Source organism: Ricinus communis, chromosome 10 (assembly GCF_019578655.1).
Source record: "Ricinus communis isolate WT05 ecotype wild-type chromosome 10, ASM1957865v1, whole genome shotgun sequence".
NCBI classification, from domain to species: domain Eukaryota; kingdom Viridiplantae; phylum Streptophyta; class Magnoliopsida; order Malpighiales; family Euphorbiaceae; genus Ricinus; species Ricinus communis.
This window is the reverse complement of record NC_063265.1, coordinates 7,908,062-7,920,240: the sequence shown is the minus strand read 5'-3', so window position 1 is coordinate 7,920,240 and position 12,179 is coordinate 7,908,062. Positions and strand designations below refer to the sequence as shown.

Below are 12,179 nucleotides of genomic sequence, written 5' to 3'. Positions count from 1 at the left end.
ATTGAGCAATTGAATTGTTTGATAAGTTTACCTCTAGAGATCTAATTCTATTGGTATTTTAACATTATATAGATTTTAGAGGTCGATAACAATAATAAAAATATTTTTATTAGGATTAATATCCTATTTAATATGAATTTGGTTAATAAATGTGCAAAAAGAGGGACAAACAGATTTACTAAAAATATTTTATTAATTATTTAATTAATTAGATAATTGGATAAATTTAACTCTAAAAGTCCAACTCTATTAATATTTTAATATTAAATAAATTTCAAAAGTCGATAACACTTAAGATAATAATAATAATAATATATTTTTATTAGGATTAGTATCCTATTTAATATGAATTTGGTTAATACTAATTTAATATGATTAATATAAAATAATAATATATGATAATAGTGTAAGAATGAAATCTATATGGAGATATGACACTAAAATGTTGTAAACAAAAAAATAAAAAATCTACTAATAAAAAGGAAAAATTAACAATTGAAAATTTTAGAAAAAAGATAAACAAAAATCTGTTTAAAAGAAAAACAACAAAGAGTTTTAGATACATGCGAATAACAAGTTGTTAATGTTTTTGAAGTAGCAATCATTATATTACTACTTCAACTTCTTCATCGTTAATAAATGAAGTTTGGACAAGTAGTAATTAGATATTTTTAAATATATTAAATAATAATTTATATTAATAAACTATATATATATATATATATATATATATATATATATATATAATATACTATTTACAATTAATTAGAAATAGTATTTAACTTAAAAAAATTTATTGTAAGGAAATTCAAATTTTTTATAGAAAAACATTAACTTTGAACCGACTAAATGTGCAGTCATAATAAAATATGAATTTTAACTTTATTTTTATATTATTTTCAAAATAAAAAAAAAAAATCTTATAGAAAGAGTTTTTATTTTCATATCCATACAACTGGTAGAAAATAATTTTTAAATAATATATTTATGAGACATTCTATACATTCGTATCTATACGTTTTCTTTGAGAAAACAATTTGTATCTATAAGTTAGAATTGTGTACATATCTTAAATTAATTTATTACATCTTTACATTGATTAAATTTGAGTATTGTCTATAACTGATTTTATAAATCTGGTGATAGAAAAATAATATATATAAATATGAGACACGCATGATTTATCGACTTCCACTCATAAATTAAATATAAAAGAAAAGAAATAATATCTTTGATTCATTAACATACTAGACAAAAAACTAAAAGTTATAGCCTTTTGAGTATTTATAGTATAAATTATAAATTATTAGAGGTCTAATGGTTTGAATCTCTCATTATAAATTACTAAATTCTAATTAATATTGATAGACAATAGTAAAAAGATTTAGACTTTCTTTTTCTCACAAATAAAAATACTCACGAGATTCTCCATTTAACTGAATCAACAACAACTAAAACTTATCTATTTAGTTGATTGTTTAAAACACTATATAAAATAGTAATTAAAAAATCAACAATAATATTAAATGAGTATATAAAAAATGATAGATAGAGAACAACAAAAATTATATAGAAAAAAATAAAATCAAAAGATTAAAGGTAATAAGTTTGGATAAATTTAGAAAAATATAATTTATAAATTTATGTCTAAAGTATTAAAGGTAATATTAAATATATAAGTTTGTCATCTAAAATTAATCTTTTTTGCATTATGGTCAACAATGGACCTTGTAATTTAAAAAATTTATAATTTTTAATATTAAAAAGTCCTTAATTGTAAATTTAATAGTTGTTCTAAATATTTAGATGAATTAATCTAATTAAATACTACGTAATTATGTAATATTAAAAGTGTCATTTTTTATTATTAAAATGTAACAAATATATATATATAAGTATAAAAGAGAGATAACATGTAAATTTATTGGAGAAACCTTACCGATTGTATAATCTAGTTAATTTGGTCATTTGTTAATCAAATTTATTAATAATTCATCAAGTATAAGCCTAACTCTAAAATTCCAACTCTATTAGAATTTTCAATATAATTATAAAATAATTTTTTATTAAATAAAAATATATTTTATATATAATAGACCATTAAATTTGATAAAAGAAATAATGAAATATAAAAACAACTAAAGATAACATTTCCGTTATTGGTTTTTTGATAGAATATGCTTTTTTAATGAGAAATAGAGAAAACTACAACAAATAATATTATTAAATAATATAGAAATATATTAAAATACAAATCTAACATTATAGATAATAAATTATTAAATAAAAAAACTAAAAAAAAAATAGAAAAAGCTTATTTATAAAATGTAGACTATACTATAAGTGTGGTATTTCTAGTACATAAAAAATTATGAAAGTTTAACTTATGAATGTATTATAATTCATATACTTAAAAGAATATTGAAGTTGAATAAGACATATTCACTAAACAAACATATAATATATAATAACTATATAGGTAACTTTTAATAAAACTCTAACTCTATTAAGAGTTTACTAAATTAACTAATAAAAATATTAAATAAAAAATATATTACTTTTTAGAGATTATTTTCATATTTGACTATATTTGTGTCATAATTTTGTCATATGATTGATTTTTACTTTATTTAAGTAACTAAATATTAACTTGGTCTATAGGCAATTTGAAGCATCCTTAGGACATAAGATGTGATTAATCAAGAAACTTTTAGCTAAATACTTAAGATATTAAATTTTATTTGAATTATATATCTTACTTTTTAATTAATTGTTTAAAATTTCAAAACAGATAAAATAAAAAAGAAGATAAAATAACTACTAAAAATAACTTGAGTAAGGAATTTAAAAATAGACAAAGTATAATTAATAATTAAAGATAAATTATCATGTAAAAAGTATTTATTTATGTATTTTTATCATATTTTTCTATTTTACTTTTAAAATTGTTAATATGATTGATGAATATATCAATTAAACAACAATCTAAAGTAGATATATTTTTTATTAATTATTATATTGTTCATCTAATATTTATTATTAATTAAAACAGTTCTAAAATATGTTATAATAATGAGTTTAAGTAAAATTTTTATATATTTAAATTAATACATATAAAAAATTACACAAAAAAAATAATATATACAAGTCGAATTATTAATATTCATGTGCAACGCACGTGAACAGAAAACTTGTTCTTATAAATTTACAACACGATTTTTATTATTGTGACCATATATATTATTATCTTGAATATTTTGAAACATAAAGAAAATATTAATACAATACAAAGATAGAATTAATTTACATTTTATTTTTATTTTATAACCAATATTTTTTACGAATCTAATCCGATTTAACGTAAATTTTTTATTTTATTATTATAATACTTAATATAGTATCTATCTATAACTTAAAAGTCTAAAGTATATTTACAACTTTAGTGATTATCAAATTCAATCTGGTAAATTCCAATTAGACTCAAATGGTTAAAAAGAAAAGGAAACATTATCAATTACTGTATATGCCATATTTATAATAGAAGGAAAGGAAACTCGTCTTGCTCTTAATTATTTCTCTTAAATTTAAACTACAGAGACATAAACGTTGTTACCATTTTCTTAAATTTAATTTATTAAAGAGGCAATAATCACTACAATATTATTATTATTATTATTTTATGGTGATTACATAATAGAAATATTCATTTATATATAAAAATGAAAATTGAGAGTACAGGAGACAAAGATGTGTTTGGTGTTAAAAAAAAGTTGGATACACACTCTTTCTCTTGTACCTAACTTCTCAACCGAAGGTTTCATCTCCCTTCCTCCAACCAACTTTATCTATTTATTTTTATTTTTTTGATTAAAATAATCTTTTATATGATTCAAAATTATAATTGATCTGTGTAAATAGGAATTTTCTTATAAAATTATACGTGAAATGAGAGAAATGTCACTTAACTATTAATTAAGTTAAATTTATTCGTTTAATCATATATTTAGGAAATAATATTACATAGCAGGCTGGATGAAAAACGACATCGCATAAAACGGAATATTCCTTTCCTTGGGAGAATAAGTACTTTTCTTATTTTTTTTCCTAGAAATGTCACGTGTCGAAGCACGACGTGTACCAGTTACACATTAAAAGGTTCAAAGCCAAACAGCCAAGTGTACCCTTAACCCTAAAGTAGTAATAACAACGGCAAAAAGCAGCGAATAGCAAGTGGTATTTAAATCCAACGGCGAGAAACCGCTCATTTCTGATCTCGAACTTCAATATCCACGGTCCACACATTCTCATATAAACCAACGCATGCAACCTACTATGTACTCGCTCTATCTCACTCTGTAGATTTGCAGAGAACCCGATTTATCATAACCCAAGAACCCTGATTTAATCTCTTTTGTTTGTCTTCACCAGTCGATTTTCAGGTAATGATATAATGCGATTAGTTTTGGACTTTTGCGTTTCTTGTTTATGTGGTTTAATTTGATTTGTGTTTCAAGTGTTCATATTGAATTTGAATTGATATGTAGATAAAACTTTTTCGGTTTGGTTCGATTTGATAGAGAAAGAAAGAGAGATGGGAAGCTCAGGTGAATTTACATGGAAATTGGCGGATCATCCAAAGTTACCAAAAGGAAAGACAATAGCAATGGTTGTTTTGGATGGTTGGGGTGAGGCTAAACCTGATCAGTATAATTGTATCCACGTTGCCGAGACTCCCACCATGGATTCCTTCAAAAAGGTCCTTACCATTTTATCAAATTTAAGATCATTTGGAGATCTCAATTTTCTGTATATATTTTAGATCTATTTTTTTTCAATTAAAATCGTACTTGTAGGGGTATTTATTTATTGTTTATTTTCTGACCATTTCTGTAATTTGATAGACTGCACCTGAGAGATGGAGGCTGATTAAAGCTCATGGAACAGCGGTGGGACTTCCAACTGAAGATGATATGGGCAACAGTGAAGTTGGTCACAACGCGCTCGGTGCTGGACGCATTTATGCTCAAGGGTCTATCTCTATTCCCTATAATTTTCCATTAGTTATTCTTTCATCATTTGATTTTTGCGTCGGTAAAATGCTAAAGTGATTTACTGTGGACCTTGTGGTCTTATGCCCAACTGTTTCACTGTACCATTGAGCAATGGCTTCCTTGATCGAATCTAATGCATATTAAATACATGTGTCTCTCTATAAGAAGTATGATTGTTAAACTTAAACCAAGAATGCCTAATGCTTTATTTGTTAATTGCTTTGTATTTCTGGGGCTAAATAATGTACTTTAATAATATTTTTTGAAGTTTGGACTTCAACTTAGAAAATAAGCGTTCTACGTGATAAATTTTGCAATTTCATTCTTCTTGCGCAAAAAATGAAGGCTTCACTGTTTTTTTTTCTCTTAGGTCACTAATGCCTAATCTAGTCATGCTTTCTCTCTTTTTATCTTCTTAATTTTTGAAGTGTCTCAGGAGCACTAGTTTAGTCCTTCCAATGATAGAATCCTTATCTGTTTGTATATGGCAGTCATTAGTTCCTTATATAGCTGGTTGTTCTTAAGATTTTATGAATTATAAACTGCATGAGTGGGCTTCTAGGTGTTTATTTACTGATAAACACTGTCTTTGTTAAATTAGCTTCAAGTTTGGGAAGTTTATATGTACTTTTAAATGCAGTGCAAAGCTTGTTGATCTTGCTCTTGCCTCTGGAAAAATCTATGAAGGAGAGGGATTTAAGTATGTAAAGGAATGTTTTGACAAAGGCACTTTGCATCTCATTGGGTTACTGAGTGACGGTGGAGTTCATTCCAGGCTGGATCAATTGCAGGTGAGTTTTGTGGCTGAGGGCTTGCTTATTTATTTATTTAAATATCTGCCAGAGCTTTAGTTTCTGGAACGATGATATTAACTTCCTCACTTGTTTTCTAATTTTATTTTCCAGTTGTTGCTAAAAGGTGCTGCTGAACATGGTGCTAAAAGAATCCGAGTTCATGTTCTTACTGATGGACGTGATGTTATAGATGGTACAAGTGTTGGCTTTGCTGAAACTCTTGAGAAAGACCTGGAAAATTTGCGAGAGAAAGGTGTTGATGCACAGGTTGCATCTGGTGGGGGTCGCATGTATGTTACAATGGATCGTTATGAGGTACTTTGTCTAGATTAAATGGATCTTGTTTGCACAACTATTCTTTTTTCCTTTGCTTGGTAGAGTTCTATGGAGTTTAAGTTTCATTATCAACTTTACCGAATTAGAAAAGTGACACCTAGGGTCTAATTGAAAATGGTTTGTAAGATAGTATTCCTTTGGAGATGGCCAACTGTTTATATCACTGTCAAATTCAGATAAACTGGGACACAACTGAAAACAGTGGCATGTAGGTAAGCTTATCATGAAAGGAGAAAGGGCATGTGGGATTAGGAAATAGCCACAATAATGTTAATCAGCTCTTTTCCTGCTTCCTGCTGTTGTGGATGTTGGTCTGTATTCTTTGGTATTATCAATTTAGCATCATCGTCAAAAAATTTCAGTTTACATGTTTAAATTTACTACTTATGAGTTAGAATGGTGCGATCAATTCAAATAATGCATACAAACTTAAAATCAAGGAATGTTTGAAATCAATTTTATTGGTTGTAAAAGGCAAACTCTATTATTAAGCCCCTGAAAATTTTTGTTATACTCTATTGAGCCCTTGAATTTTTTATTTTGTTTTATTGGGCCCTTGCATTTTCATTTTTGGTTTTATTAAGTACTTTTTATACATATATCATGAGACTTTGGTTTGTTCTTTTTAGCCATTGTACTTTTGGTTTTGCTTTGGTTAAGGATTATTAATCCTTAATGAAAGCAAAAGTAAAAGTATAAGGACTTGATGAAATGAAATAAAAATTAAAGGGCTCAATAGAATAAAACTAAAAAAGTTCAAGGGCTTAAAAGACCATTTTACCATTGTAAAATTAATATAATTTTACCATTGTACCATGTAAAATTTTATGCTCGTAACACTTTGAGGCTTGTGAGCTGTATCATGCCTCCACAGCGTTGCGGCTGTTTTGCACTCTAGTTTTATACTATTTACGTGAATAGTATCTAAGTGAATAGTTAGTTACTGCTACCAAGATGGAATAATGATATGTGTAAATATCTTACATTGTGTTCATGTATTATAGGTATGAACCATTTTTCTATTATGTATCAGTCAACATTCATAAAAATGTTTGGTTGCAGCTATTGCTAATTTGTTTTTGTACCATCTTTCCAACTATTGAATTTTAAATATACAAAATATTAAATTCTAGAATTGCTAGTGGGCAAAATTCTTCTCAAACTAATTATATAGTGACAGAAAAATTACTTCTAAATACAGTTAATTCTTATCCTAATAATACTATAAAAACTGGAAATAAGCTTGTTTTGAGTAATAGTTGTTATTTGAATGGAAGTTAATATAATTTGTGAAGATTTATCTTTTTATTATACAATTTTGTAGACATTCCACTTACTCTAATTCAAAAAAGGTAAGTTTAATAACCTTAAGCAACATCTTGCCCATGTTTATGTAAATTATACCTGTTGTCTCTTGCAGAATGACTGGAATGTTGTGAAAAGAGGATGGGACGCTCAGGTTCTTGGTGAAGCCCCATACAAGTTTAAGAGTGCTGTTGAAGCCATCAAGAAACTAAGGGAAGAGCCCAAAGCCAATGACCAGTACTTACCCCCTTTTGTCATTGTTGATGAGAACGGGAAGCCCGTAGGCCCAATTGTGGATGGCGATGCTGTTGTCACGATCAATTTTCGTGCAGATCGTATGGTTATGCTTGCTAAGGCGCTTGAATACGAAAATTTTGACACATTTGATAGAGTTCGATTCCCTAAGATCCATTATGCTGGAATGCTTCAGTATGATGGCGAGCTCAAGCTTCCAAGCCATTACCTCGTATCTCCTCCAGAGATAGAAAGAACATCTGGTGAATATTTAGTGCATAATGGTGTTCATACGTTTGCTTGCAGGTCAGTGAGCACTGGCTGTATCTTAATTTATAATAACATGCCACAGTGCTCTTTATTTTTTCTCAAAAGAGAAAACAATATGTTTTGCTTCCTTCTATGTTATATCTCCTTTGTTATTTTAACAGCTGTTGGGACTGCATATCTGTACCCGCCATGCCAGCATGCCCCAGTACTATATTGTAATGGTTTAGTGAGAAATAGCCATCGCTTAAAATGTTTTTAGGAACTTGTTACTTTTGCTTATTCAACTTGATTTTTAATCTGTGCGAGCATGGTTGGCTTCAAAATTCATTTTCCTGCATGAGTCTGGGCCACCTTGGATTTATTTTAACCTATGCATTAATTTATTCAACAGTGAGACTGTCAAATTTGGTCACGTCACTTTCTTTTGGAACGGAAATCGCTCTGGTTATTTCAACCCAGAAATGGAGGAATATGTCGAAATACCTAGTGATGTGGGAATTACATTCAATGTCCAGCCAAAGATGAAGGCAATAGAGATTGCAGAGAAGGCAAGGGATGCTATCCTCAGTGGCAAATTCCAGCAGGTATTTATTGCATCTGTCTTGTGCAAAATATTATACAGGAACTAGTCAGTAATCTGTACTTTTCGATGCTGGTTTAGGTTCGTGTTAACATACCAAATGGTGACATGGTTGGACATACAGGAGATGTTGAAGCCACAGTTGTGGCTTGCAAGGCTGCTGACGAAGCTGTGAAGGTAAACCTAAATTTTATTAATTCTAAATTCCAGGGTTTCAGAGTTTAGTTTCCCAAATTGGATGTTAGTCGATGGTATATGCTTCTGTTGCTAAATGCAAACCTGTACTGTTGTTTCTTTGTTTTCCAATGTAGATTTGCATGTTATGGTCCCACATCTCATCTGTTATATGGGAAACATGACATGGGTAGATAATGTCTCAGGCTCCCTCTTCCCGATGGGTAACTTTTAGGGGTGATTTCTCATGAGGAACTTGCACCTTTTTTGGTGGAATAGCTGGTATTTTAAAGTAATTTAAATGCTAATTGGTCCTAGACTGCTAATTTTAGAACATATTACTAGTATATTTTGCTATGTTGGATGTAAGAATTTGGCTGAAGGATATGTTAGGTTGAAACTGTGGGTATTTGATAATTGTGGAAGTATCACTCGACATAGCTGCTACTGTAATGCTATGGAAGTAGACAGATTTTGTTATTTACTGCCTTTCTGCTGACTGGAACTATTTACTAATTACAGATGATCATTGATGCTATAGAGCAAGTCGGTGGAATATATGTTGTTACTGCAGATCACGGCAATGCAGAAGACATGGTAAAGAGGGACAAGTCTGGGAAACCTATGGCTGATAAGAGTGGCAAGATTCAGATTCTCACATCTCACACTCTGCAGCCTGTAAGTGCACTGAACTCGTAGCTAGACAATATTGAGCAATCATTAATGTAGTTTCTAAACTCTGATGGCTTAAGTGTGATGACTGATGGGGAGAGATTGATTATATAAAAACTGAACGAGGAAGAGCCTAATGCTGTAGCAAATCTCTTAGAAATTTAAGTAGGCTGAAACGCTGCAAAAGAAAGAGAAGAAATCATGTAGTGAGATTGCTCGGTTGTTAGCTTGTCATGGTTTGGATAAGCCGTTGCCGTTCAGTAATACAGTCTTGAGACACTTGGACTATATTTAAATTTCTCCATCTTGCTGTGCCGGTTGATCTGTCCACTCAAATCTGGATTATTCTTCTTGTGCAGGTGCCTATTGCCATAGGAGGTCCTGGATTGACACCTGGAGTGAGGTTCCGCAGCGATATTCCTACTGGCGGACTTGCCAATGTGGCTGCAACTGTGATGAATCTTCATGGATTTGAGGCTCCTAGTGATTATGAGCCTACACTCATTGAGGCTGTTGATAACTAGGATTGACAGGAGGGAGAAACCCAAAAAAGTTATAAAAAAGTTTAGGTTTGCATAAATTTTGATTAGAAACTGTGCAATGCGGAAGCCAGTGATACACAGCAAGTTATCTTGTTAAATAAGTTATTTTAATCATCCTCGGCCGGGTTTTTTTCTTTTTAATCCTATCATGGATCTGGATATCCATCTGTTTATGATCGAAAGTTTACTGGAAAACTGTATTTTAAATGTACTTTTGCTATTTATCTGAATTGGCCCTTTTGAATCACTTATTCTTGTTCACTTCGCCTTCAATTTTTTAACTGGTTTGAAGCTGAAGGGAAAAAAGTGTTCTATATCCCGTTGTTTCACGATCCTTCCTTCAACTAATGCAATGGGCCAAGTATTTACAAGCAACAGTTAAAGTTGTGAATATATGAGCCAATAGAATTATAACTATTTGAAGTCTATGCCAACAATTTTACATATACGCTCAAACTTCTTTATAGTTTTATATTTAGGACCAATTTAAATTTATGACTATAAAAAGATTATAACTTAATAAAAATTTAAATATTTAAGTTTATAAATTATATGATATAAATTAGAGATAAGATACGTAATATCTTGTCATATTATACAAATAAGAAAATAATAATCAAGCAAAACGTAACATAATATATATTTTTAAGAGTTATATATAAAAATATAACTACATAGAGGAATATTTTCTTAAAAAGTAACGAGTTTATTCACATTTATAACTGGTTCAAATTAAAATCATAATTTTATTACTATGTGGAGGTTACTCCTATATGAAGTATCAGTACTGTATACATATTAATTATTTAATTATAAAATAATTTCTAGTTTTAAGAAATTAATATTTTAATTATTTTTTAACATTGATTATAATATATAATAAATAAATTAATTATCAAATATCTTTCAAATATTTTATATTCATTGTATGTTTAAAGTACTAGAAATTATATTAAAAAAATTATTAGAAAGATGTTAAATTTATTATTTTCTAAAAGTTAATAAATAATTATAATATTAAATCTTTCTATATATTATTATTCAGAATCAGAATAACTACAGTGATTCTATTTAATTGTCTTGAGGATGTGTTTTGTTGTTATCCTGTGTTTGTTGCCTGAATGGAGTTTATTTCCCTTTGGATTTTATGTATAGGTCTATTTTGTAATCCTCTCTCTTTAATGAAATTATTTATTCCTCTCTTAAAAAAAAGGTACCCTAGCGACTAGTACATTGTTCAAAGGTTTTGATTTTAAAAGACATGTATGAATAATTATATTCTTAATTTGATTGTGAATGAATAGAGGCCAGGCCTTACTCTTATTAAATTTTTTTAAAATAACATCTATAAGAGGATGATGTATTTAATTAAGATTTTTAAAGATTTTTTTAAAATAAATTAATTTTAAAAAGTTTTTGAACTTTTAATGATTTTTACAGAGTTTATGATTTAATGAGTGACTTTTATAGACTTTATTTAAAAATATTTTTACAGATATTAATAGACTTTTATTAATTTTTACAGACTATTATTTACTTATTATTTAATTATTTAAAAATAAATTTAATCATTTTACTTCTATTATTTTCCTCATTCTTTTTTGTTTATTTTAAATATTATTTTCATAATATTATATACAAAATAACATACTTCATTTTATTATTGTATTAAATTTATACCAGTTTTAAATTTTATTATCTCACAACATCAATACTATTTTTTTTATTAAGAAAACAATTTTTTTAAATGAAATTATCATATGTTACAATTTGTCTCCAATTAAACCACCAAATTCATGTTATAATTGTTATATTTTGTTTATTACTTATTTGATAAATACTTAAACCGATAATTATACTTACCAATATAAAGAATTATTTAAATAATCTTTCTAATAAAATCTCAAAGTCTATATATGGTGGAGTTTTTTGCTCAAAATAATTTATTAAATATTTTATTTTAAATTCATAATTTTATGAGGTCTTTTTAATATTAAATTAAAATATTTTAATTAAATTTTTGTCTGAATATAAAAAAATATTATTAATAAATTATTTTAAATTTCTAAAGTTTAATAATTTCTTATATCTTTAAGATAGAGAATATAATAAAGAGAAATGATGACGATAATATAAGAAAATTTATAAAGAAAAAATATAAATTTTTGAAAAGAAAAGTCCATTGAAATTTTGATGAAAAATGAAAAAAAAAAACCTTGAA

At 27.5% G+C, this 12,179-nt stretch overlaps 1 protein-coding gene across 2 annotated transcripts; it reads left to right on the top strand.

Moving 5' to 3' along the window:
* Window positions 1–4,198: 4,198 nt before the first annotated feature.
* On the top strand, window positions 4,199–10,205 carry LOC8283033 (2,3-bisphosphoglycerate-independent phosphoglycerate mutase-like). Of its 2 annotated transcripts, none has more exons than XM_015719710.3 (10): window positions 4,199–4,439; window positions 4,578–4,756; window positions 4,902–5,029; window positions 5,692–5,842; window positions 5,957–6,160; window positions 7,602–8,026; window positions 8,382–8,574; window positions 8,652–8,747; window positions 9,267–9,422; window positions 9,776–10,205. In XM_015719710.3, the coding sequence occupies exons 2-10, from the start codon at window positions 4,592–4,594 to the stop codon at window positions 9,938–9,940; spliced, it is 1,683 nt and encodes a 560-aa protein (XP_015575196.1). In that variant the 5' UTR covers window positions 4,199–4,439; window positions 4,578–4,591; the 3' UTR covers window positions 9,941–10,205. The 2 variants fall into 2 exon arrangements, with proteins under 2 accessions (XP_015575196.1, XP_002519975.1); XM_002519929.4 differs by having other exon boundaries at window positions 4,207–4,439; window positions 4,545–4,756.
* Window positions 10,206–12,179: the final 1,974 nt, after the last annotated feature.